This window comes from Trichoderma breve, chromosome 1 (genome assembly GCF_028502605.1).
Source record: "Trichoderma breve strain T069 chromosome 1, whole genome shotgun sequence".
Taxonomy (NCBI): Eukaryota; Fungi; Ascomycota; class Sordariomycetes; order Hypocreales; family Hypocreaceae; genus Trichoderma; species Trichoderma breve.
The window spans coordinates 4,617,916-4,644,195 of record NC_079232.1 but is presented as its reverse complement, the minus strand read 5'-3'; the positions used below and the strand labels follow the sequence as shown (position 1 = coordinate 4,644,195).

Below are 26,280 nucleotides of genomic sequence, written 5' to 3'. Positions count from 1 at the left end.
GAACTGCTCTCACCTCAACAACACCCAATTGAGGCCCTGGAACATGGTTATCGGCACGCTCAAGACCAATTGAGTCTCAGCAGGTTATCTCAACAAATCCCCAAGGACTTTTGGGTCATCGAGTTTCCCGTTCGAGAGTAGCAAAAAAGGGGGGACCTCACGATTTAAACAGATTAGCATCTCACATGGGGGACGCAAGGTGTATCAGCCACTCACTCTCCATCCATCCATCACAAACTCACGTTCCGGGTAATGTTGCAATGCACACACCCCCTTTGGTTGGCCGATGCTGCTTATTTCCATGTGCCTCTAAAGAACTGGAAGCACGGTTCGTCACATTTCAGTGAGCACTTGTGCAGTAGCTCAAAGCAGGCACCGTTGTTGATCGATGTCGATACGAGTGCCGCATTGGAGCTGCTCCATCAAAGGACTTCGAGGCATCAACAAGAACCATTTACTTACATCAGTGCCCGTGAGAGAATGAGACAACGAGAGAAAGATACATCCATGTATTCGTAAGTACTGGGACAAAATTCAGCTCACCCATTGGCCCTCGAGGTATCACTCGTTCAACATTATGAGCTCATCATGTATGAGTATGTACACGCACATGTAGTCTTACTGCCCGTACCTTGCATGTACGACATGTAAGTGAATGCACTCCAACCCCCATGTCCCATTAGTCCGCATACCATCCGCATAAACAGATCCTACTGGCAATCTACCAACACCACCTAGTCGGATCAGTCGCCTCCATATGGGCTAGCCACCCATGAAGGGTTCTCGACCGTCAAGGGTCTCATGGGAATGTGGACTGTGTGGAATCTGGACCGGCCAGTAGGGCCATTTAGCACCACTTCCCCTCGGGAAGTTGACGCCGCGTAACAGGTTAGCACTCGTAGCTCCTTTATGTTCTTCATGCAGCCTTGCTAGTATGGTAGCGAGACGCGAGAAATTGCAACATGATAATGAGCGGAGATGTGGCCAGCCAAGTGCTGGTTTGAGATGATGTAAACCATCCGCATGAAGCTCGCTTATATTGTATTATCAAGGTGCCTGCTATAGAAAGCCAAGTGCTACAATGTATGTACATAGACCTACCTACTAAGCACATCCAGCTACATGAACATCAAGTTGACCTCCTCCTTTGAGCGAGGAGGCATCAAGGCGGGCATTTAGTCTAGGTGCTATAGTAGCCCGTGTAAGTTTAAAACTTCAGCCTTAAGAAAGACCGAACCCTGTTAGGGCCCATGCCTCTACTACAAGGCATGTTCCAAGTTTATTAGTGATTCGCATATGGTCAAGCTCGTAGGACTTCAGGTTTGTAGATGTGATGGATGCTGAACGGTGGGGCCTCACTGAAAACCCGAGCCTTGTGTCTCGCTAGGTGGAGAAGTATGAGAGAAGCTCTTTGTAACGCAGTATTCGAAAAGTTATCAAATTGTGGGTATTAGAAAACCCAGGAAAGCAGTGTCCTATTACAGTCTCTCCGAAGACATCGGGCATCATCCGGGTTGGCCTCGCTGTTCTACTCCGGCCTACTGCTGCAATCATCTTGCGTACTGCTTACCACATTTAGGTTAATAGACCGCCAACAGGCATGTTTTGTCCTGTTTCATGACTGCATTTCAAGTTTATCCGGCGGATTGTTTTTCGGCGGTATCGGCGGGCGTGAGACTGTGTCGAGCTCGCTATTTCAAGAAAACTGCCATGACGACACTCCTATTTCAGGCCTCGACATTTATACCTCGATTCGTAAATAAAGGTTGAGTGGCCCTGCAAAGCGTCGGAAACTGTGTGCTTGAAGTTTTCCAGCTGAGTGACGGGGGTCCTTGCCCACGTTCATCAGGAACGAAGGATGGTGTTGGCGGAGGAGTAGAGGCCGTGATGATGCTCAAGCCTTTTGGGGACACGGCTGGGACACGGCTCGGCGGAATAGCTACGCGGACACGGTTACGGGGCGGAATACGGAGGTGGTTAGATCGGGTAACTTGCTTTGCATCCTTTGTAGCAATTATTAGCAGTGAGTTGACCCGTTTGAAGAACTAGGGCTGCTTGCATTTATAGAAGGTTGATGAGGTCTCTAGTTCTGGCATTGTACAAATCGGCGACCACAGGTCGAGAGAACAATGGACGAAGTTGCTTACTACGGCTGATCACGTCGCTTGGCCTGCTCAATTGTGTTGAGACCGCTTATTCAGCTCATCTGTTGAGTTGAGGTTATACAAGTTTCAGATCCTCTGTCAGGCTCCAAGAAAATCCTCCCAACGTCAGCGTCGGAATCCTTATTGCGATGTGAGCGCCACTGAATCCTTGGCTCTTTTAGTTTTACTGCCTGCTAGGCATCAAAAAATTACAGATAAGAAATTGACACAAAGGCTGTATGCAGTCCCTCCCAAAATGTGTGTCTCATAACACTAAAAATGCCATACCAGCGAATCTCAACCTTTTTTTATCAGCGTTCAAACGATAAAGATTTTTCAACCATCCAACTCCAACCCATTTTTAGCCACAGATTTTCAATAAGGCAGCCTAATCCAACTGCTTGCTAGCATGGTATTCACTTGTCACATTTACCTGTGCGTACATGTTATCCTGAGTATGGGGTAAGATCGATTAAAAAAAGAGATGACACGGAACTACCTAGGTGGATCGTGGGACCCCTTGTTCAAAAAAACTCAAATTCTATCAACAATTACATACAGAAGCGCATCTTGATATCAAATTGTCAATTTGCGGAACACGATCGGTTGAGCCCTGCCGGTACCTGTGAATGGGGCAGGCTTGCATGCTTTGTTGAGGCCAGTATTGATGCAATGTTTGACTTCATCTCAAATCTATTGTTAGATCAGTCTCGAACTTCCCGCATCCAAACCAAAAAAGTCGGTGACAGTATCAAATCCCTTGATCCTTGATTTTTTCTTGTTTGAGTTCATCTCGAATCTATTGTTAGATCACTCTTCATCCAACGTCTCGCGTTGAACCGAAAAAAGTCGGTGACAATATAAGTCCCTTGATCCTTGGATTTTCTCCATCGTCAAAGGAATCGCAGATCACCCTCACGCCTGTGCGCCCTCATGCAGAGCATCTATAGGTTCCATCTCATCCTTTTAAATCCTCTAGCTGCATCATGTGCGAGCATTGCGGATTCCTATTGTCCAACCCGCCGATCAGATCTGGCCTTGTTTGCTCGCCTCTCCCCTCGTGATCAATCGCCATGTTGGGCAAGATGTGCTAGCTGCACGGGCTTCCTATTGTCTGAAGACACAAGCGCGACTTTTTTTTTGTCTGATCCTCAAGGGGGCGTGGGCTTAAACCAGGGGAGGGGTGTCTTTTGGCGTTGATAGTTCAAGCCAAGCAGAGCCAACGTCAACATGCTTGAATCTCGTTATTCCATAGGCGAGAGAGAGCATCCTTGTATAGATAGCATCAAGTTTCTACAGCACAAAACACACGACAAACTCATCGCTTGTGAAAAGGATTCAAGACAAAACGCTAGCTAGCGAGCAAGCTGCTTTCCAAAATCCAGCAAACAGTCTCCATAATCAACTTCAGACCCCCGTCTTCCGTCCTCCGGCTTCCGTCTTCCGTATCGGTCTCAAGCTCCGAGCACGTGCTGTGTCTTCAACATCGCCGCCCCACCTCGAACGCCTCCACATTGTCCCATGTCTAAAGTTGTCGGTATCGCAATGGGGCATATCCCCATTTCCAGAGCCCGCGGCAAAAGTTAGTCGACGGGGCACGCAGCGTATTAATCCGTACGGAGTCTTCTGTACGACGGCTGCAGGGTGTGGCCTTGACCTGGACGCCAGAATCTCCGCACTCGAGAGATTAGTCCAGATGCCCCTGATGCCCTTAAGCAGGCTCAACCTCAGGCCTTGCCACTAGACTGCTCTGCGATCAATTTCCGGCCGACCAAGATTGTATCCTGCATGCCTCGCTGGCGTTGCCAGAACCTGTTATCCATGTCAGCCACAACTGAGTCTGCACGACCTAGCATGCAAGGCTATCCAGAAGCCAAGCAAACAAGTTTGACACCAAATTTCTTACAGTTCTTCGGGGGATCCATGCCCATGGATCGAGGCCAGCCTGGCTTCCTCTTCCAACGTTTGCCTAGTGATTTGCTCCGTCTTTTCGACCCCTGGAACCTCGACTGTGGCCTTCTCGCTCGCCACGTGGCCGACGGTCTCCTCCAAGAGCTTCTTCCTCATCTGGAAGCGTTCCTTGCGTTCCCTCTGGAGGCCAGGGCTCTCCACCTTACCCATGACAAATCGGACGGTAAGCTGAGCCGCAAAATAGAGGTGTTCAGCTAGGAGGATGCTCAAGAGAACACCGCCTGCAGTGATGTATGATACGGTGCCGTCTTGCTTGTCGGCACTGCAGAGATAGACAATAGCAGCGCTGGTGACGCTGCCGAGCCATGAGAGGAAGCCCAGGGCCGTCAACCACGGTCCAATAGAGTCAGCTCGCCACGGGATAGGTCTGCGACAGCCAATGACAATCTTCAGAGCATCGGATCGCAGCTCGATCCAGTTGTTGAGAAGGAAAAAGCAGGCCGTAAGAGGCCATGAAACGGAAAACAGAGAGAGATAGCCTGTTCAAAATTATTAAAGGTATTCCTTCACGGCAAAACGTAATGCAGAGTCTCAACTCACCATACTGCATTACCATCTCACGGTAGTCTGCAGTAACGTCGTAGACCTCGAGTCCAGTTTGATTTCGTACACGTTTCAAGAACTCGGCTTCTTCGGGCTGGTCATTCGACTTAACCGCGCCATTGGACGACAGCTCCTTTGCTTTAACAGTAGCTTTGTGCTTGATGTAGGGTACAACGACTTCGGTAAGAGTATTGATAATTTGTGCCGTGACCGTGGTGTAGTACATTTGGTTGGCAATCCTCTGGGGGTTTGATTCAAACTGGCGCGTGGTCAAGGGAACCTCGCTCATCGTGAGAGTTTGAGCAGTCTTGCCCCAAAAGTTAAGGAATGGCTGCAGAATGCTACCAAAGGGAATGTAGACAAAGGCCGTAAAAGTCAATGCCATATATGAAGTCATGAAGTTGAGCACAAACTGTTTCTGGACCAAAGCAGCATGGTGTGCTTCAAATGGAGATTCAGTTAGTTTCGCTTCGCACTGACTTGCTTTGAGATTTGTGCTTTGTACACGTACCATCCATGGTATCGTAATTCTCTTTATCTGTCAACTTCTTAGCAGCAGACATGAGAATAGTCGAAAATGTTGGTGTCAGGGTGGCAAGTAAGATGGATGGCAGGAAGCCCTATACCGCGAATATTAGTATTGCATGTTGCAAAAATAGTGAATAAGGACAGGATAGGGGTTCTCAAGTCGAAAAATGGCATACTCACCAAATACGCCTTCCCTGGACCAGCATATACTTCGTTAATAAAGATCTCCAGAGAGTTTACTGTAGCCACAAGCCCGCCCAATACAACAATGCAAGCTAAAGCAAAAGGTATCTGAAGAAGCTGAGTTTGTAACCGCTTAATAGGAGCATAGATCTTGATGGGCTCTCCCGTAACCGCGTCCTCCGCCTCAAAATCCCACTGAAATTCCGCTCGTGGATGCTGTATCTTGGAAACGCCGCGAACACCCCAAGTGATGGACAAATCAGCTTCCTTGCGCTTCCAATACTCAAAAAACACGACGGACCAGAGACAGCTGCAGATGGCATAAAAAGTAGAGAACTGTCCCATCAGCATCCAACAAGAGAAGCCTACCACGGCCGGGAATATCTGGAAGCGGAAGTAATCCTTGAGGAACGCAAAGTAAAAGGCAACGCCCTCGCCAAACTTGTCTCGAATGTCGTCTAAATCGGATTGGTCCAGGATGTACTTTTTGCTCCATTTATGCAGCCACTCCTTGTTGAATGCATTGTTATGGAGTGGAAAGATGGCCTCGACGTACTTCCACTGACCTTGCCCCTGCGTGATGCCCGCGCCTCCCTCATTTCGAGACTCTGTAATCAGGAGATAGACCAATCGAAGCCTCTCAGCCTCAGTAACGGGCTCGTCCTTGATTGCCTGCGTGACATCGCTGGCAGGGGCTTTGATGCGGACTCCTTGCAGCCAGTCCTGAAGGCGAGAGCTGTAGACCTGCCGGGCCAACAGATCATTTGAGGCGAGCCTGGTGAAGACGAGAAGAGAGTCCTTGTCACCGCAGCGAACGGCGGTGGTGAGACCGATATTTGTGAGAGCTTCAATGAGCTGAACAAAGGCGGCCTCTGCCTTGGCTCTCTCTAGAGTGGTGTAAGCCAGTGCAGGAGAGGATGAGTTCAAATATCAGGACGGACGTACCCTTGGGTGGTATTCGGTAATGAATCACATAATCAACCCTTTATTGTTTTCAACATGGGCCGTTAATTAGATTATGAGATGGAAAGCTGCAGATCGTCTTCACATGCTTACCCAAAGTTGCCCTCTATACCCTGATCCTCCCCCTTACCGTACAAGCCCCGCAGGCTTGACATGTCGATGACGTCGAGCACGAGACAAGCAAAAGAGCTCGAAGAGGATTGTTAGGAAGAGAGAAGTGAATTAATCTTTACAATTGACTGCATGCAGCACCTGGGAGCGCGCGTGCAAGAGGTACGCAGTTGTAGGGGGTTGCAAAACAGAGAGAGAAAGAGCTGAGCTGCGTATGTGGTCAATCGATAGCAAGATTGTCAGGAGCTGTTGTGGGGATGGCGGGCAAAGACGTCACTGGGCTGTGTGGTTACCCTATAAGGATTAGCCTTGTCTAGAAGCAAAGAGGTTGAAGCGTGCTCTGAAAGACAGAAATAGAGGATATGGTGAGAAGGATAAGAGTGAAACTGAAAAGGGGCGAGGAGGGATGGGAAATAAAGAAGAAAAAGACGACGTGCATCATCCATTACAGCTGAAAACCTCGTCATGTGAAGCCATTTCCAAGCCATTGACGATCAGCTACTGATAGCTAGATCCTAGATTTAATCTCCAGAAAAGCCCGGCTAAGCCTCTCCCGGGAAGGGCTAGAATCCAGCCAATCAGCGAACAGTATTGACACCATGAGCCATGAGCTCATCCCTCTTGAGATGCGTCATGCTTTCAGCCCTTCTCATTACATGCAGATTTTCGTATGCAAAAACACCACAATGCTGGTCAATTTCTATCAAATCTAGCATCAACATCTCCAGTGCCAGCGCTGCTTTAACGCTCGTCATGGGCCTGCTCACTTTCCTCGGCCTTCGCCGGGAGAACCAGTGGGAGCGCCTCACTCTCCTCGATCAGCTCCTCCTCTCGCCATTGACTTTCATCACCGTCAGGCTCTATCACATCTTTCTCTTCCTCCGAGGCCAGCCGTTTGTTCCTCCTCGTGGCAAACCAGCTATTCGAGTCGTCTGCATATCCGACACCCATGACCAAGTGGTCGACATCCCCGCGGGCGACATCCTCATTCACGCAGGCGACTTGACCAATTCTGGGACCGCTGAAGACATTCAAAAGCAGCTCGATTGGCTGAAGAGCCAGCCTCACCAAGTCAAGATTGTTGTCTGTGGAAATCATGATAGCTGGTTTGACTCGCGTAGCCGCCTTGACCCGGACGTCAAGGCTGGTGCTGTGGTTAACTTGGAGGGACTGCATTATCTTGAAAGTGGCTTGACTGTGCAAGAGATCCATGGACGTAAACTCACCATTTTTGGTGTGCCCGACATTCCGGAATGTGGACCAGAGAGCTTTGCGTGAGTGTACCAGCGAGAGACATTGGCTTCGAGTTGGGACATTTGGAATGCTGACTCGAATATAGATTCCAATATGAGCCTACCAATTCACCGTGGTTTAGCAGAATCCCACCTCAGACCGATATTCTGGTGACACACTGCCCTCCGGTATAACAATTCTCCTCTTCTGTCTACCAAAGGCTCAGCCTGCTAATTTGTCTCGTATCAGAAACACCACTTGGATCTTGGTCTTGGCGATCCTAATCTGCTTAAAGAACTCTGGCGCGTCAAACCTCGTCTCCACGTCTTTGGCCACGTTCACTGGGGCTACGGCAAGGAATCCATCTTCTTCGACGACATGCAGCTTGCCTATGAGCGGTTGCTCTCTCGGCCTACTCGCGGACCCTTTTGGGATTTTGTTCCAAACGCTGCTTGGTGGGATCACTTCTACGTGATGCTGCATGGGGTTCATGCCGTGTTATGGAAATGGATCATGGGAGGCCCCGGAAGCAACCAAGGTGGCCTGCTTGTGAATGCTGCTCAGATGTATGGAAGCACTGGCAAGGTGAAGAATAGGGCGGTGGTCGTAGATATTTAGCTTGGATGTTTATTAGATACGAAACGCAAAGATCAATGTATAATGACCATGTTTTGAAAATGGGAGGAGAAATATAATGAAAATTGTGTTTTTAAGAATTTGTCGTTTATTAAATCCTATAGGCTACATACTAAACAAAGGAGATGTCCCTGTGATTAATACTGATACAATGCGCGCACTTTATGCTGGGAGTGTTCTGTATACAAAAGATAAAGGCCCCGTCCCGAGCGTTCATATTATGTTGTTCCTTTTTTTGTCTTTTGATGTTTTTTTCTTTGGATTTGAAGTTAAATGATTCTCATGATAAGAACCACTATGCTCAAACCCAAGATTGCTAGATACTTCTCTAATCCCGCATACATTGTTGATGCTCCTGCAACAAGCACCACTGGCGGGCTCACAGGAGTATCTGGGTACGTTGAAGGCGGCGGGTGAGATTTGTCATGATCGTTATTGCGTGAAGGAGGATCATGAGGAGGATCTTGCCAATGGTCGTCGTGTGATGGTAATGGCCCAGGAGGAGGGTGAGGAGGGTCAGAAGGAACCCAAGGCTTCGGATCAACATGCGGTGCCCATGTCGGTGTCACAACAGCTTGCTTTGTCTCGGGGCAGTCAACGACCGTCTCCGTCACCGGGATCACAATCTCTGAGATCTCAGGTTTCGAAGGCCAGCCCTTTTCCTCTGCTGCTGAGGGGTCCCAAGAAGCGGATTCTTTCCAGTCACCCTTATTGTGACCTTCATGGTTGTTCCAATCGTGTCCGTCTTTGCCCTCGTCGTCACAATCACAATCTTCGTGATTACCATCTTCATATTTGTCTCCGTCATGCTTCTCGCCATCGTATTTCTCACCTTCATCTTTCTGCCAATCATTCTTCTCACCATCCTGACCACTCCACTCATGGCCACCTTCATGCTTGTCACCCCACTGCCAACCCTGTTCACGAGAATCCTGCTCAGAAACCGGGAATACAGTCACTTCAGCCACCTCAGTAATCGTCTTAGACCACCCCTTCTCCGTCCAATTCGACCCCGGTGCCATCGCCGGCGGTTGTTCCAGCTTCTCGTCTTCAACAAAGCCGTACACAGTAAGCGCATGCAGCGGCAAAGTCTCTGAGACAAACTTCTTGCGTGGCGCATCGATGTCCCTGGGCGTGACTATACCACCACAGAACTCAAAATTGTTTCCTGGACACTGTTTGTTGCATAGGCCCTCTTTTCTGGTGGCCAATGTTTCAGCATCGAGAGTATCTGCGCAGAAACAGTGGGAGTCGAAGATGCCCACATAAGTCTTCTTGTTGCATAGATCGACGCATCGCTCGAGAGTCATGTCCCAGTTGTCAGCGACTTCGTGGAATGTTTCAAAGCCGCTGTTGGAGTAGAAGCAGCCGAGGTACGAATAGTGATTGATCTTGATGGGATTGACAGGTGCCCTGGTTGCCACCGGTTCAATTGCATCAGTCGTTGCAGCAGGAACTTGACCATCCCAGGGACGGTGAGGAACATGCCCAGTAGCGAATACCGTCACAGTCTCGGTCCAGCGAGTGTGCTTGTATAAAGTTGTTGTACGCTCATCACTGTAGGGACCTGGACGAGGACGAGGAAGAGTCAAATTCCAGCTTGGCTTTGGCTGGGTTGAGTTCCAGCTTGGCCACGGGTCGTGGACACGCGGACGGTACTCATAGGCATCGATATATTGCACGTCCCAGTATGCATTGGTAAATGCCTCCGGGTTATTTGCCACGTATTCATCGCACGTCGGGGCAAATTCATCGCATTGATCCGTTTTGCCCCAGACAGCATCACCGTAATCGCCGCAAAAGTTCTGGATATATCTTAGTCAGTCTCAGAATGCTCTTCTTTCTCAACGTCCATTGCGTATGAGCAGATGTGTTTATATACTCACAATGTTGAGAACCAATCTCATGTGCTTAAAGTAGTTGTCAACCTTGCATTGCGATCCACCAAAAATAGCAATCGGCTGTCCCCATGTGTCAGGATCGGGCTTCTTGGCCTCGATGTCTCTCGGGATCGATCCGCGAGGGAAGTGCCAAATGCGAATATGGACATTATCCCATTGCATGGCATAAACACCTCCATGAGCGGCATTGAAACCGTCACCATATGATGAAGTGTCGTCGGGTGAGGGATGAAAGCCGCAGCCAATGTTATCCGTACCAACGGCACATTCTGTGTTGATTTGCTCGCCACTGAACAGTCCGAGTATGTCATTGCCCTGACTACATCCGTCTGCCGTGTGAGCTGATATGATGTTGGTGTGGGCTGTGTTGACTCCTTCAATGATGTCAATCTCGCCGTCGTACGGCCAGTTGTCACCATACGTCCAGACTGTTTATAATCCATGGTCAGTCAGTATCCTGAACATTTTGACCTTCAGTATCATAAAGGACTCGATTCAAACTTACATGCTGGCCACAATCCACAATGTGAAGGAGGCATGTGTAAGAAGTCGGCAATGAAAAGGCCCTGATCAAATGTGTCTTTGCTCTCAAGTCGAATACTCGGCCGACCCCTATCCGAGATGGAGTAGCTATTCGTGCTGTCAACTCCTAGTCTAACAACTCCTGTTCTATCATCGATCTGGTATAAGCCCATTGCGTGAGCATTTTGTCTATTCTGATAACTACATAACGCAGATTAAGTGTCAGCTCAGCAAACATAATCAATGGTCAGAACCACGTCAAAAGCACTTACGAAACAAATCCGTGCGAGGGATCTACCCCATCGAACCAGTTAAAGTTGGAGAGCAGAGACTCTCCAGCATATGTTGTGGATAAAAAGTACTCCATCCTCAATCAACTGCAGCACGACGCTTGATACTGCAGTTTTTGGTTGAAGACAGCTTGTCATGAGAGAAAAAGAAGAAGGAAAGAGGAGATTTTCAAAGCTGAAAAAGGCATTTACACATTATATACACGAATATCTCACCAAGGGCTTGAATCCAGCCCCTGGAATGTCCTCTCTGACCCGTAACCTCATGGCGATCAAGGCCATAAATAAGTGAGACACACTATAGCCAGTCTCAATCCGGACGTGCAACATGTATCGTGGCATTGAGAGGCATTGTTTCCCGGGGAGATTTGCCTCACCTCTTCATTGTCTAGAGCAAAAAAGGAAAAATGCCAATTCCTGGAAGCCTCGTTGCCGGGATGGCCAAGACACAGAAGAATGGTGGTGCTGGCAACACACACGAGAGGGCATTCCAGAAGGTGAGACTTTCAATTCACAGAGTCACAGAAATGGCTGCCTGTCGCGCAAATCCCAGGCTTTTGACGCGTGCCATTGAAAAGTTTTAATTGAAACAAACGCGCGTTAAGTAAGTCTATTTTCAGGTCGGGTATTTCGCCCAAGTAACGCCCCATGATATGCCTCCATCTACAGTCGCTTCCCGCTTGCTTAGATCTTTTAATGTACATGTTTCTAACCGAATTAGACTCTGGCTGTCATGCTATAATATCCACCTCTTGTATATATAAATGATTCTCAAGTATCCTCCCATGACCCTCCCTGTGCGATTACGGAGGTTCCTTTATACAATTATCCTCCTCAGGCCTTCTGTGCCACCAAGCACACGTTTCCCGGTAACGGCGCATCGACCCTGGCCACTCTCCCACTTGCCCTCGCGGTCTTCCATGAACTCCTCCTGTTTAGGGTGCATGCCCTCAATCCATCGGTGGATGCATGTGTAACAGTAGACAACACCCGTCTGGCAAACCGTTGGGGTGACGATTTCATCCACACAAATAGGGCACAGGGAAGAGTCTTCTGGGAACCGAACAACAAAGATGGGGAGCATGGACGGCGTTGCAATCGGCGCCTCCTTTTCCGTAATGGCCACCTCTTTTGATTCCTCCTCTTCCTCCTTGCCCTCCTCCTTCTTCTTTTTGCCGAAAGAACCCTTGCCAGATACAATGGGAGGAGGCAACTCGATGCTCTCAGCTGCCTTTCGTGACAGCTGCTTCGCAAAGTCTGACTGGTACCACCACTCGAGGAATTTCAGTGCGAAGATACTCATGGGTAACAGCAGAGAGAGGCTTGACATGGCCCTGGATGCCAGCTCCTTAGGCGTCGACAGCAGAGATCGCGGACCGGGCTTGGCGGCATTGCTCGTCGGCTCGGATAGCTTGTCGATGGCCTGGTAGTCGGCCATGGTCATCCTTCGTATTCTCGTGCCAATGAGCCACATGAGCGGGTTATGGTATTTGGTACGGTCGAATAGGTAGGCCAGGTTGAAAGCCAGCATGGCGAAGCAGTAGGCCGCGTTGACGTGCGGATAAATGTTGCGCAGGAACCACCTGTAGTAGTGCATGAATCGATCGCGCAGAGTCGGATTCTCGGGCATCCGCGTGTATGCCGCGCCTAGAAGCGCTCGGGGCGCATTAATGTCGTATGACTCGTCCAGCTTCCGCTTCAGATACGGCACGCCGACTAGCACGGCCAGGTTCTGCCACACATCCTTAGTCGTGAGCTTCAGTGTCTCGCGGACCAGATGCGGCGCGGCGAGGCTGGCTCTCGGGATCTCGCCGTGAAGCGCTTTTTCGCGTTTTAGGCCGTAAAAGTTCTCTGTAAAGGAGCCGCCGCGGGTGCGTAGGTAGTGACGCTCGACGGCAAGCATCAACAGCGCGTATAGCTCGTCGAAGGAGTTGAGGATTCGGAGCAGGTATCGCGGATGGCGGTGCGTGGCGACGGTCAGGAGGTATCGCAGCGTCGGCGGTAGCAGGCTGTTGAGCTGCTGCTCGGAGAGAACCTCGAAAAGCGAGGGCTTCTGGCCGTCGAAGGTGCCCCTGAGGGCCGTGATGAACTCCATGGCGGCGGCTTGCTAAGCTGCTGAAGCTGCTGTTGTTGCTTTGCCGCTGCCAGTAGCAGTATCAATCCGATGCTGTCGCTGTCGCAGTCGATTAATGCTGTATTTCGTGTGTGATGCCGTGGATAAGAAGAAAATAGTCGTAGTGCAAGGATGGAGGAGACAAAAGTGTCGATATGGTGGATTGTTGATGATGAGGTGAAAGTGTCAGGAGGAATAGGTACATCTCATCTCAATAGCCTGGATTTCGGCATGGCGCGGTCCACGCACTAAGCCAATGACGCTCCAGCCATGTGAAGTGCCTCGGTAAAAGTGCCGTCGCCATCTGCCCCAGATTCCCCGGAAACGTTGGTTTGGAGCGGGCACTGGGAGACTTTATGTTGGTTTATTGATTGACATAATTTGAAATAATATAATAGTGCTATGGCTATATAATTGTTTGCTTGAATAGGAACCATTTTCATATCATATCAATTCCACAGTCTCTTCAGACGCTCCAGCACCGAGTCCCGGGTACTTGCTAGCTTTATGGAAGCTTCAACGAGCAGTATCTAAGTTTATGAATGCATATCGACTTCCTTTTAAATTGATATTCCGATTGTCTATTGAGAGGTATAGACTACCTGGGTACTTTAATTATGGCCTCTCTATCGGAGCATCAATTAAAAAACATTTGCCTTGTCTCGTCGTGCGAATGATGTACCAAATAATGTACAGTACAAGTGTGGTCACTTTACAGCCAAAGAAGGCCATCATCAATCCGCTAAGCTCCCGCGCTAGCGAGATCCAAACCGAGGTTCATTTCACTACCCGATCCGACACTTTCCCATCTCGCTCTCACTCTCACTAATCACGTCCACTTCGCCAGATATCAACCACCATTGCATTTCCGCAATTGACGATTAAATTCGCTCTAAACAAGCATTATTAAATCCTCATTTAGTTTTATCTACATACAAATTAAATCCGGACAAATTTGGAACCTCTCTGCGCATCCTAGCTAGAGCCAGCGCGCCGCGTTCCGTCTCATCTCATCTTCCTTACATAGGTACCTCAACCACTCATTCAAGATGAGCAACAATAACGACATCCCCCACGAAGACACCGATGTCGGAAAAGTCGAGGCTTGGTTAAATCACTTTTCTCAGCAAGACGGCGAAGAAGTATGCTCGAAATCTTCTTCTCAAAGTAAAGCTACAAGTGCTAACGAACTCACAGAATCAGCGGTGGATGAGTAACCTCATACCCAACATCAAAGTCCTATCTGCATCATCAGCTCTCCCCCATCCTTCGGTGAAATTTTCTTTCACCGTCGAAGGCAAGCATACCAACGGCTTCAACAACCTTCACGGCGGGGCTGCAGCGTCCTTACTTGATTTCTGTACATCTTTGGTCCTTGTACTCGTCAGCAAGCCTGGTTTCTGGCAGACCATGGGCGTCAGCCGCACCCTCAACACCACGTACATGCGCCCCATTCCAGCTGGCATGGAGGTACTCGTGGAGTGCGAGATCCTACAGGTTGGTAAGAGACTGTGTGCGCTGCGAGGCACCTTGAGAAGAAAAAAGGACAATGAGCTGCTTTGTATTTGTGAGCATAACAAGGCAAATGTCGATGTTGTTGATCCAGAGCCTTCTAAGCTGTAATGGACAGAGGTCACAGATTTTCCAACTTGACAAGTATTGTTAATGAGAAATAGGATTTGGTATGAAAGCTTGCTAGTATAATAGAAAAGAGACCCGTCATCCTACATAGACGCCATAAGCAATAGAAACATTTCAAGCCCCAGATGACGGCTCTGGATGATCCTCGATGTGGTGGGTAATCTCGATAATCTCCAATTCCGCATCCAGTAACAGCTCTGGCAGCTCATTCGCTACCGGCTCGGATTCAGAATCATCCTCTTCCTCTTCCTCTTCATTCTCCATAGTGTACTCCATATCGCCCTCTGGATCAGAGTCTTCCATCTGAATCAGTGCGCTCCATAGGAGAAAGTTTCTGGGAAGAACAGCGTGCGTACCATGCGCCGTCTCCGAGTCGCTGGCCTTCCAGAAGGCAGATGGCCCACAAGGTCCATGAGGGTCGTAGTCTCTGCAAAACATTCTGGTCAGTCGAGGGATAGAGATGGGATGGGATGCACAAGTGTTTGGCCCTACCTATCAAACCAGTTACCGATAACTTTGCCACTTTTTGGACCGCTGAGCTGTACGCCTTCTGATTTCCAACGCTCGTGTCCCTGAAAGATGGACACTGATGTCCATCGTACTTCGCCCTCCTTGGTCAAGCCAACAGTGCCTTTAGAAGTAAAGTCTTTAGCTTCAGCAACGCTTATCAATAAAACAGCTGCAGCGATCAAGATACCTACCTCGGAGATCAGATGACGCATTGTCGTCCCAAGAATCATCAAGCGGGCGAGAGATGCCCTCATAATGGACGATAGGTAGATCCGAGGAGTACTCCGAATCCGGTCCGGCCTGCTCGATTTTTGTGACGTGAATCCTCATAATGATAAGACGAGTAGCTTCCCCAACATCGAGCGTGTGAAGAGGGGATTCGTCTCGTTCGGGGTTGGTGAAGTTGTAACTAAAGAAATCGTTGTAGTCAAGGAAACATACAATCTACAAGCAAGTTTAGCTATTGGGCACAGGTTATTTCAGACCGGGAGATAGGACAACATACTCTATACCAAGTGCCGGTCACGCCGTATGGATCCATGGCATCCAGTGACGACTGGTCGGTAATGGGGGAGGATATGAAGCTGCCTTTCCACGACCCAGAGAAAGGGCTGTCCCAAACATCGTTGAAGAGCCGCGTGAGCTTCTTGGTGTAAATGTTACTTCCGAGTACAATGAGGATTGCCTCCACCTTCTCCCAATCTACTTTTAAATCGCCAGCTTCATCCATGAAGGGGCCCCATCGAGTCCGGTTGGTGTACTGCCGAATATCATAGACTTTAGAACACGCATAAGGGTACGTCCTCGCGGATCGCAATCTTCCAGTCTCAAGAATTGGCTTGCCGTATAAGCAGTGGAGCTTGGCGCTTTCTTGTTGTTGCTTCTTATCCAAAGCCGGGAACGGGTGGTGCTGAGTTCTGTAGACCCTCTCAAACAGAGACGACTTCTGAAGAAAGGCTTTACGGTTGGACTCGTCTTCAAAGAGGGCATTGAGAAAGTCTGCGTTCCTGGACGCATACTGAGTGTCGGATGTTTCCACAGCATGGCTTGCGGGTGAGGCATGCTTAAGCAGTCGAGTCACTACTTTGTATACAAAACTCAGCTCACCCTCCTGTATTGTGTAAATGGTTGGTTAGCGCATGATTATTTTCACAGATTGGTGAACCAGTAACATCAATATATACCTTGTCTTCAACATTGTCACGGTGACAGATATTCTCGAGCTTGACGATATCATGCAACTCAGTCTCCCAATCAAGTCTGTCATCATCGGGAGGCGAATCCTATCTCCCGTGATTAGCTTGTGCTCTCAATACATCAAGCCAAGATATAAGACCCGCGAATGTACTCACAAAATGATGAATATAAATGTCTTCACACAACTTCTGATTCCCTTTCACGAAGCTGTGAAGTGCTTTACAGACGCGGGGTAGCGACTCGAGGTCCTTCGGCGCCAGCCATTGCAGAATGTTGTGAAGGATCTCGTTTGGCAGCGTCGTTAGATGGGCCATGTTATCTTGTGTTTTGTGTGATGAATGGCAAGCTTTCCGCGGTGCCGAAGCTGAAAGTTGAGGTGACGGGTTCCCTATCAGGAGGCGGGCTAGGTGATGATGCCATATCACTTGCCCGGGTGCGACTTGTACGCCTTATCTCCGTTCACACGCACTGTACAGTGAGCACTATGCGGGGCGTTTCGGCGTGGGGGATCGGGCCTAGTCTTTGTCCGTGCGGAATATAACTCCGTGCGGGCGGACCCGCGGCGTGCACAGTGCCGAGAACAGGTACTAATCCAATGTACCTACCTCTCGTAGCAGTGATTCCGGTTGCGGTTCTGGCCAAAGCTTACATGTACAGATATCCAAAAAGGCAAGTCTCATAGCCATTCATCCTCCAATCAGAACCGGCCGCGTCGGAAAAGATAACTTTATGAGAAGGCCGGGGATGATGTCCATCGTTCTTGGATCAAGCAGTGAGGACATAGCTATTAATATCGAGCGTCCCCTATGAGTTGTTCTTCATCCAACCCGTCGGCTAAGGATTTTTTGCTGCTCCGATGAGAGCAAGACGCATATACTCTGAGAGAACATCTTGAGCATAGGTACGCTATTGTTTGCCAGAACATTCCCCTTGTACGTCGGATCGGGAGTGAGCAAGTGGCATTGGGGGTTGTCATCACGGGATACAGCTTCCTTGTTGTTAGGAGTAGCAAAACCCATTGCTCTCGTAGTCAGGCGAGTGCCTTGGACAATATCTGGTGCCCGCGCATAGCTCAGCTGTAGATCTGTGCCCCTGCCTCCCTCGAGAGCTGCGTCGATGAAATGTATGTCACTCCGAATACAGGTAACCAGCGTCCTGGGAACCTCCGTATGCTGGCATCGTGCAGGAAGAGGCGCAGTTCCGCGGAAAGCCTTGAGCAAACTGATAGGATATGATGATCGTTCGGTCTGTTTGTAAGGGGCCAACACGGCAATGACAGTTGTCGTGACATTCCTGAAGCAGTCGTTAGTCAGGTAAAGGATTTGGTGGCTGCTCTCGAGGTTCACAGGAGCTAATCCAAAGGCTCAGACCCGTGCCGGTGGCGGAAGATGTTTCATGATGGCTCCTGGAGCTGAGCCACCTATCCCGTTTGCATGGCGTTAAAGGCGTCATCGTGAGGAAGCGTAGGAGATCCTCTCCCTTGCAAGTCGTACTGCATGGATGGGTGACCGTCACCAAGGCTGGCCATGCACGAGCGTCGGTGATCCATGATTCAACCACGACACTAACTATTGAACAACTGCAAAAGGCTGAGTTAGTTAGCGCTTGCAGATTTAATAGCACAATTCAACGAGACTTACAACAACCCCCGCAGCCGAACATCGACGGTTATGTGCATCTATCGCCCCCAATCTCACATGTTGGAGAATGCCGATCTTTACGGCTGATGATGAGAGGATCCCACGGCATGTCTAATTAAGCTCGCAAGCCAAGTTGTCGGTATGCGAAGTTAATTGAATAATACCACCCTTCCCCCTTGGCAAGGCTCAAAAGGGGGTCGTAGTGGGATCAACATGCAGCGGGGGTCTGAAGAGAAGGGAAAAGATCAACCCTGAGGTGAAGTATAGGTATAGATAGGCGAAATTCAGCTCACATATTGCAGCCTCTCATCCAGCCACTGGCTTTATATGAAATTATACGAGAGAATGCGAATCGGCGCTACACTGCAATTTGTGATATGACTTTGGTCTCCAGAGCATGTATCCACCATCGTACTATGCCTGTTCTGGTGTTTATTACTTAGTTAGTCCTCCGTATTACTCCATATTACAAGAAATGTTTGAGGAATATTTGAAGCGCAATATAGAGGACATGATTAGGCAGAATGACAAGCATCTTGGGCTGGTAGCAGTGATGGTAGCACCAATAGAAAGTCACCTCATTATGTACCTTCGCTGTATTGTCGCATCTTTTGTGGATTGAAGAGCCATTTACTCCTATTAGAAAGCCGCATTGATCTGGCGACGCTGGAGGCTGACTGTCTCCCCATACTGCCCGGAAATCAAGGCGGCGTCAGCTGAATCACCCAACATGCATGTGTCTGTTTGCGTATTCTTATACGAGAATACCAATTAGTGGAAGAAGGGCAACCGTGGCTGGAGTATTTGATGGCATTTGGATGCAAGCTGTTGTGAAAATTTGTAGAATGCCACCTATAAGTGGAGGTGCGACAAGCCTATTGTGCAAGCACTGGATCGAAGGCATTCGGCCCGACAGTGCGAGATCGATCTCTGTGACTTGCAGGACACGAGAAAAGCAATCCATCCAGTGCGTCTTATTGCTGTCAGTGATTGCTTTTTGGTAGAAAGTGATGAGGCAATTACATTGAGGTACATGCATGTATGCTTCCTCTGTCCTTGTACGAGTAGGCCTCCTCTGCGCGTGCTCGATTGACCCAAACCCCGGCCTCGAACATGGTATGTACCATTTGCATATGAGCAGTCAATAAATGCTGACCGAGAACCTGCAGACAGACGCCCCAAGTGCTTCGATTGATGCATCTGCCATTCAGCTGGCGTGGGCTCAGCAGATCCCTGCTCTGGTCCGTGGCAGCGGCGCGGGTATTGCTCCAACAACAATCGACCTGCTGCCACTTTGTGCAGCTTTCTGGCCTATCAAAGCATCGCGGGCGTGGAGGCTTGAGGATTCTCGACCGCTAACCCCCGCACTTGGCCAGCGCCCCCAACGCCAACGGCTTTGTGCCGGGTCGTTAGACAGAACGTCGAAGCTAACGGCTGTCCACGCGGCATCCTTCCTCGACTTTACTGTAGACCTCCCTGATCAAGAGCGACGATCCATGCGAAACGGAGTTTTGGCCTCGGAAAACGTTGATCTCGGCGTCTTCCGCGCCTTGGGACCGGTGCCAACGGCCTGCGTGGGCATTGAGGCGTGCTCATGTCATGTGGTGGCCCGCTGCGTAATCGGCGATTATTAGGCCGGTGGGATTAATGATTGGGATGCTCCGCATTCTCAAGGCTCGGCTCTGCTGGCCCAAGCACCGGAGCATCGCGAGATCGATCAAGGTGTTACCAGCACCTGTATGTACGAGTTACTTCGACGGTCCGGACTTACCCCCATGGCCTCGATTTTTAGCATTTTGCATTTGGGGGTTTGTGCGTCTTACTTGTGGCTATCGCCCGATAAGCTTTCACTCGGGCCCGCTGCTACACAGACTACACAGACTACACCGGCCTGCAGCCACTCAGTTTTTTTTCTCTGCTTCTCTTTTGTTATGTCCTCTCTCGAATCTGCGGCTTGCAAGGGAAGTCTAAACTCCACAGCGGGCGGGTCAGGCCGCGCCAGCCGATGAGGGTGACATAGCAAGGCTGAGGACAATGCACTACTGGGAGAGGTAACTGAGAATGGTGTGCGAATGGGTGCAATGGGCTTGGCATATGAGTTCGGCATCAACCTTTTTTTTCTGACGTGCTCGCATTGGACGCTTGACTTGTCTTCAACAGGCCGTTCATCGAGCCTGCAGACCTATGAGACGACGACATGGTTCGCAGCGGGCGTCTCTGGGGCTGGCATAACGGCTCGTACCTACGTGGGAGCTCATGCTGTGCAACATTGACGGGTTTGGCCAGGGTCATGAATGGTAGGCTTGTGCTGGGGTATCCCTCCCTCCCATGGGCATGGATCACGAACATGGGACTCGCCTCCGAATGTCCCGCCTACTGTCCGAGTATACAGCGTTTGCACAAGCAAACACCGATGACCGTCTGTTGGCGAGATGCCGCTGCAATGCGAGGCAGACTGCGTGCGTGCATCGAATAGCACTAGCACACGAAGCCACGGAGCACGACAGCATTGGATTACTTGATGAATTATTAATGCCGTGCTGTCCCGCGGATGTTCCCTCATCAAGACAAAGGTAACGGCCGAGGGAGCATCAGCCGTTCGTTACGCGCATCGGTTCGTACCCTTTGCCTGTGCCAGTTAGTTAGGCTTTAACGGCTCCCGCGTTGGACAATACCCGCTCTGCAAGGTGCTGCTGCATTCCGCCGAGGGAGTTTGAGCTGGGAATGATTCCAGGCTGCGACATCCAGCCCAGCCTCCACAAGGCGGTTGCGCGGTTAATGTTCAGTGCCTGGACGGGAAATAAAACTCCGCAGAATCAAGGGACAGGTATGGAGTAGCTGAGCTGAACTGTACCATGGAAGGGGTACGAGTACAGTCGTTTCCTCTACTCGTGCAGAATCACAAGTAAACTGAGTGGTGATGCATCCTCTGAGAGAAGAGCACTATCCATGTACTGTACTGTACTGCACACGATGCACTCAAACTTCAGCCCTTTTTTTTTCGTTTGCTCTCAACCTCTTCCATCCTTTTTGCTTGCCCAACCCTGTCCAGTCTAATCCAGCCTTTCTTGCGCACCCAATCAGGGGTCCAGCCGCAGCATCGCTTGCAAAGGCCCGCCCGCCTCGCCCTCACTGGCTCAGTCCCCCAAAATAGCGCTTGTAGGTGCATTTAGCAATTACAGTGCAGCGCTGGAGTGCATGTGCTAGGCCTGCCCGGCATGCTAGTGCCAGTAAATTCATGGGTGACCCCATGGTTCAGCATGGGGCAATGTTCCATGGGGGTCCCTCCACTGTCAATCCTTCTTTTGCAACGCCCAATCTCCATCTGATCGCCCATTGTGCCCGCGCCATCTTGTCGTCCCATCACCATCAAAAAAGGGACCAGAAAAAAAAAAAAAAAAAAAAAAAAGAGGACGGCTGACTGCTGCAACTCACCAGCAACACGCCCGGCCCGACAAACGGCTCCGGTCGACGCCTCGCAGGATCTTCCCTGCTCTGCTCGGATCTGCTCTGCTCACGCAAGGCATCCTGTCTGTGCTTTGGGCAAGCTCCAGCTTTTTTCAGCTTTGAGGCCATCGTCGAGTCGAGTCGCTCAGCTTTTGCCCCCAGTCCCGCACCCGTCGCCGCCCCTCTCCAGACGCCAGACGCCAGACTCCATCGTGAGCCTCAGTCTCGCCAGAGTCTCTCCTACGCGCCCTGTACTGCACTTTTTCTGCGCTTCTTTGCCCTGCTTTGCCCTGCCATTGCCGCCGTGTCGGTGCTGAGCCTTGCCCTGCCAGTCACACGACGGTGCGCTATCGGCTGTCCATCATCTTGCCCAGTCCTCGCCGAGCCTCTTCGTTCCCTCGCATGATCGGGCCCGGATCTTAACCGTTGGCCGGGTCGTTCCGTTGGGCTGGTTTTGGCAGCCATGTTGTATTGAGCGCATCCTTATAATCGCTTTCCTAGACAGGCTGACATAGAGGACGTCGTCTCGCCAAGTCCAACACCTGTCCTGTCTCTGGTGTTCTTTTGCGTCCCGCTTCCGCTGCCGGTCCCGTCACAGAGGTCCCGCAAGACTAGAGATCAAGGACAAGAGAGAGGAAGAAAAAAGGGGAGCCACTCCGCGGAAGAATATCTTCGAGTGCCTGTTGATCGGAGTCGAGGCCGTTGTGCAATCGTTTCTCTGCCTATTTTGTTTCCCGTTCTACCGACGCGGCGATCCGGATCCCTCCCTTGACGCTGTCCACACCTTGTTGGTGGGCCCTCGATCTCTGCCCTCCTGACTTCTCTACCCAAGAGAGAAACCGTCTCACATCAAGCAATGACTATTAGTGTTCAGTCTGCAGCGGCAAAGCCAACTTTACCCATCTCTCCGGCCAGCTCCACCGCCATGGGCTCCGCCCGCGATGGAAGCGGCGCGTCGCCAGAAGACTCTGGACAAGCCCGAGTTCCCAAGACGGAAAATGGGACCCCCAGTCGTGATGAGAACCCAAAGAGAAATGGCGATGACCAAAATGAGGCATCGTCAAATTCCGAAGAGCCAACACGCAAGAGGAGGCGGAGCCGTAAGGGCCTTGAGAAGAGATTCGAATGCAACGCCGAGGGCTGCGGGAAGAGCTACTCAAGAGCAGAGCATTTGTAAGTTGACCAATTCAGATACCCGTGTTTTCTTTGTTGCTTCTCCCTAGGACGGTAACTGGGATCGATACCGTTCCTGGCTGCAGCACCCGTGCGTCTTCTTGGTGCGGGATATACAACGTCTGCATTCTCCAGCCCTTGTCAGATATGCTCGACTAACAGCATCTCAGATATCGACATCAACTTAACCACAACTCCAAACAGATTTTTCGCTGCGAGTACCCAGACTGCCCTCGGACCTTTGTTCGAGGCGACTTGTTGAAGCGTCATATGGACCGGCATACGGCCAAGGGCTCACAGCTTAACAGAAGAGACTCCATGGTTAGCCATGCGGCATCTGTTACTTCTCCCAAACTCGTTCCCGTTGATTCTAGTCGGCCTGTGCCTGTGCCTGTGCCTATTCCCGCGCCCGTGCCTGTGCCTGCATATCATGATCCCAGGCCACCCCCACCAATACATCATCATCACCCCTCTCCCCAAGAGCCTCCGGGGGACCCTTACCCTCTGATTAACAATGCCGGTCCTCCTCTATTCCCCGGTAGTGTATCGTCTGTTGGGCATGATGCGTATGGGCGTGACCCCATCGCTCATGGCGCGTCTGCGCCTCGCAGGCTAGCAAGCGGCCAGCCTTCTCATGGACCGACCCGGCCGTCGATCCAAACCAATGTCGGGCCATATGGCGTGATATCACCAGCCTCCAGTGGACAAGGCTACCATAGCCAATCTAGCAGTACTCCACAAACTGCCGGCTTCGTGCCTCAGCATAATGTTCTTCCATTTAGCTTGCCGCCAGCACAATATTCTCACTTACAAACGGCCCCAGCGCCGCCGAGGGATGGACCGCCGTCTCATGGAACGACAACAGCATCGGCGCAGTATTCTGACGCCCACCATCATCACCCAAACGAGATGATCATGCTGGACCACATGGAAATGTCAAGCAGTGGACCCGTATTTGCTGACGATGGTGTCAACAAGTCTCCGTATGTAGGGATGCCCGAGGATTTCATGGCATATCTGTTCAACTCCTTGCCAGCAAATGGTTCTCCTCACCCACAGGCGCTGCCCCCTCCTCTCCTACCGTAAGCAAAACTCAACGCACCCCCAGCTGGGATTTGCTATAATACCAAGCTAATACCCCTTTTTAGTTACGGCAATTCGCAGAATGGCAGTCACGACGACCACTTCTTAGGCGAACATTCAACTGTGGGATTCTTTCCTTCTGACCCACAAGATGTTATGGCTGTTAATAACATCTTGGAGCAGCATGCCCCAGAGGCCAATATCACAGAGGAGCGTAGCCAGGAGATTTTTGACCTGATTAGCGACCGCTTCCAAGAAGACAATGAGGACATTTCAGCGAGACAACGGCGCAACAGCATTCTGGGCGGCGACCGCTCTTCCGGAGAGCACATGCTAAGCAGACGGATGATGCAGGCCTACGTCGGGTCGTACTGGTACCATTTCAGCGATCAAATGCCAATCTTGCACAAGCCCACCTTTGCTACGGAGAAGACACCCAACCTTTTGCTCATCGCCATCATGGCCATTGGCGCTGCTTGCCTGGACAGAACACACGGGACGAAAGTGACAATGGCAGGGGCTGAGGTGTCCAATTTCCTTGCGGAGCATCTGCGATGGGAAGTATTCATGGAGCGCAGTTTTCGGCCTCCCGCTAAGTTATGGGTTTTCCAAACGCTGATCCTGCTTGAGCTTTACGAAAAGATGTATTCAACGAGAGAACTCCACGAGCGAGCTCACATTCACCACGCCACTACAGTTACCTTGATGAGGAGAGGACGATCTCTCATTGGAAAATCGACATTGGACTCGCCACCCCAGCACAGTTCCGACGGATCACGAAAATCTTCGGCCTCCGGTATAGCTCACACAGCAGACGAATGGTGGAACCACTGGATTACGAACGAGGCCACTCGGAGAGCTGCCTTTGCTGCCTTCATCATCGACTCGACTCACGCCACCATGTTTGGCCATTCGGCAGTCATGGTAGCCCACGAGATGAGGCTAACGCTCCCTTGTGACGAGTCACTATGGAGGGCGGCCAGCAGCGCTGAAGTCGGTCGAGTCGAAGCCAACCTAATGTCCCGTGGCATCAAACCCGTAACGTTCCTCGAGGGCCTGAAACGCACACTGAGCCATCAGGACGTACGGACGACACCATTCGGCCGATCAGTCCTTATGGCCGGGCTTCTCAGTGTCACATATCATATGCACCAGCGTGATCTTCAAGTCAACGTGCTAGGAGGAGGCGTCATTCAGGCCCTTGGTGGGCGAGACAAGTGGCGGGCAACTCTCACCAGGGCATACGACTCATGGAAGTCCAACTTTGATAAGGCGATTGAACAGAACGAATCTGACCCCTATCGATTGGATCTACAACAGCAAGATTTCAACGTCGTATTTGAGAGCCGTACGGTGTTGCACCATTTGGCCCACATGGCTATGCATGCCGATATTGTAGACTGCCAAATGTTCGCTCGGGCGAAGCGGCTTCTTGGTCGGTCGATCGGCCATCAAGAATTCCTCAGCGCTCAGCGAAGAATCAAAGAGTTTTGGGCCCCGTCTGCAAGGGCTCGCGATGCGGTGTATTACGCACTCAAGTTTCTGTTATCTGTCCTTGTGCCTGATCAAGCTGGACCTCCGTATTCGACGAGTCCTGATCATGACAAGCCATACGAGACCCGCGATGATGTGCTCTTGAATCGACCTTGGGTCCTCTACTTTGCAGCACTGGTCGTCTGGTGCTATGGGTTTGCGGTCGAGGGGCCTTGCTTGGCTGGATCGACGCCCGTGGGTCACCATGAACAATGGCAGCAGATGAGAGCCTACCTCAGCAAGTATGGCGGGGTTACAGACCCCAATGAGCTGAGAAATATGCGAGGGATAAACGGCAACACGGCGTTGCTCATGGTGCTGAAGGATACCTTTGACAACTCTCGATGGGAGCTCCTCCACGAAGGGGCAAACCTGTTACACAACTGCATAGTGCTGAACTCTGGAGGCAATGTCCTGTAAAAGCCTTGTGAGCGACTGACACTTTTTTCTACTTTATGAATTCATGGTATATTTTTTTGCTTTTGGTTTTATATTTTCTATTGGATTTTCTTGGTTCGTCTACGCATCACGATTTTAAGGGATACATCAGCCGGAGGGTGGGGGGTACAGCTGAAAGATTTTACGTGCGGATAGCTGGCGGATTTTGCCTCCAACATATGGGACGGCGCATACTATTGCTTGGTTTCAAAATACCCCTTTTTCTAGTGACAGCAATGGCGGGTTGTGTACGGTCTGTGTTTATTATTGAGGATATGAAATCTTTTTGGCTTTGTGGGAAATGAAGGGACAAAAAATAGCCGGGCTTGTTAAATAAAAATGGAAAGTTTTATGTGCTTTTCGTCTTCTATGCTATTTTGTGACAATGTGAACACTGACAGGTATTCTGTTGCAAACTACGCTTTTGACCAATACGCCACCTTGTTGAAAAACAAAATTCTACACTCAGTACTATACATT

General features: G+C 50.4%; 9 protein-coding genes across 9 annotated transcripts; 4 read left to right on the top strand and 5 right to left on the bottom strand.

Moving 5' to 3' along the window:
• Positions 1–3,871: 3,871 nt before the first annotated feature.
• T069G_01393 (calcium-activated chloride channel domain-containing protein) lies at positions 3,872–6,487 on the bottom strand (the record flags this gene model as incomplete). The annotated part of the gene is made up of 7 exons (XM_056168603.1): positions 3,872–3,956; positions 4,051–4,594; positions 4,656–5,099; positions 5,170–5,278; positions 5,367–6,256; positions 6,315–6,352; positions 6,426–6,487. 7 exons carry the CDS (start codon positions 6,485–6,487, stop codon positions 3,872–3,874), a joined length of 2,172 nt encoding a protein of 723 aa, XP_056033919.1.
• A 709-nt stretch (positions 6,488–7,196) lies between these two features.
• On the top strand, positions 7,197–8,294 carry T069G_01392 (calcineurin-like phosphoesterase domain-containing protein; the record flags this gene model as incomplete). Its single annotated transcript, XM_056168602.1, has 3 exons — positions 7,197–7,717; positions 7,783–7,864; positions 7,926–8,294. 3 exons carry the CDS (start codon positions 7,197–7,199, stop codon positions 8,292–8,294), a joined length of 972 nt encoding a protein of 323 aa, XP_056033918.1.
• A 287-nt stretch (positions 8,295–8,581) lies between these two features.
• Positions 8,582–11,102, bottom strand: T069G_01391 (WSC domain-containing protein; the record flags this gene model as incomplete). The annotated part of the gene is made up of 4 exons (XM_056168601.1): positions 8,582–10,117; positions 10,199–10,641; positions 10,719–10,936; positions 11,008–11,102. The coding sequence occupies 4 exons, from the start codon at positions 11,100–11,102 to the stop codon at positions 8,582–8,584; spliced, it is 2,292 nt and encodes a 763-aa protein (XP_056033917.1).
• Positions 11,103–11,842: 740 nt separating this feature from the next.
• T069G_01390 (pex2 / pex12 amino terminal region domain-containing protein) lies at positions 11,843–13,120 on the bottom strand (the record flags this gene model as incomplete). Its single annotated transcript, XM_056168600.1, has 1 exon — positions 11,843–13,120. The coding sequence occupies one exon, from the start codon at positions 13,118–13,120 to the stop codon at positions 11,843–11,845; it is 1,278 nt and encodes a 425-aa protein (XP_056033916.1).
• Positions 13,121–14,187: 1,067 nt separating this feature from the next.
• On the top strand, positions 14,188–14,761 carry T069G_01389 (thioesterase superfamily domain-containing protein; the record flags this gene model as incomplete). Its single annotated transcript, XM_056168599.1, has 2 exons — positions 14,188–14,280; positions 14,336–14,761. 2 exons carry the CDS (start codon positions 14,188–14,190, stop codon positions 14,759–14,761), a joined length of 519 nt encoding a protein of 172 aa, XP_056033915.1.
• A 132-nt stretch (positions 14,762–14,893) lies between these two features.
• On the bottom strand, positions 14,894–16,800 carry T069G_01388 (f-box domain-containing protein; the record flags this gene model as incomplete). Its single annotated transcript, XM_056168598.1, has 6 exons — positions 14,894–15,206; positions 15,272–15,410; positions 15,481–15,733; positions 15,795–16,400; positions 16,474–16,572; positions 16,642–16,800. The coding sequence occupies 6 exons, from the start codon at positions 16,798–16,800 to the stop codon at positions 14,894–14,896; spliced, it is 1,569 nt and encodes a 522-aa protein (XP_056033914.1).
• Positions 16,801–17,304: 504 nt separating this feature from the next.
• T069G_01387 (uncharacterized protein) lies at positions 17,305–18,035 on the bottom strand (the record flags this gene model as incomplete). Its single annotated transcript, XM_056168597.1, has 2 exons — positions 17,305–17,779; positions 17,980–18,035. 2 exons carry the CDS (start codon positions 18,033–18,035, stop codon positions 17,305–17,307), a joined length of 531 nt encoding a protein of 176 aa, XP_056033913.1.
• Positions 18,036–19,239: 1,204 nt separating this feature from the next.
• On the top strand, positions 19,240–19,760 carry T069G_01386 (uncharacterized protein; the record flags this gene model as incomplete). The annotated part of the gene is made up of 2 exons (XM_056168596.1): positions 19,240–19,242; positions 19,296–19,760. 2 exons carry the CDS (start codon positions 19,240–19,242, stop codon positions 19,758–19,760), a joined length of 468 nt encoding a protein of 155 aa, XP_056033912.1.
• Positions 19,761–22,429: 2,669 nt separating this feature from the next.
• Positions 22,430–25,782, top strand: T069G_01385 (fungal specific transcription factor domain-containing protein; the record flags this gene model as incomplete). The annotated part of the gene is made up of 3 exons (XM_056168595.1): positions 22,430–22,746; positions 22,917–23,828; positions 23,895–25,782. The coding sequence occupies 3 exons, from the start codon at positions 22,430–22,432 to the stop codon at positions 25,780–25,782; spliced, it is 3,117 nt and encodes a 1,038-aa protein (XP_056033911.1).
• Positions 25,783–26,280: the final 498 nt, after the last annotated feature.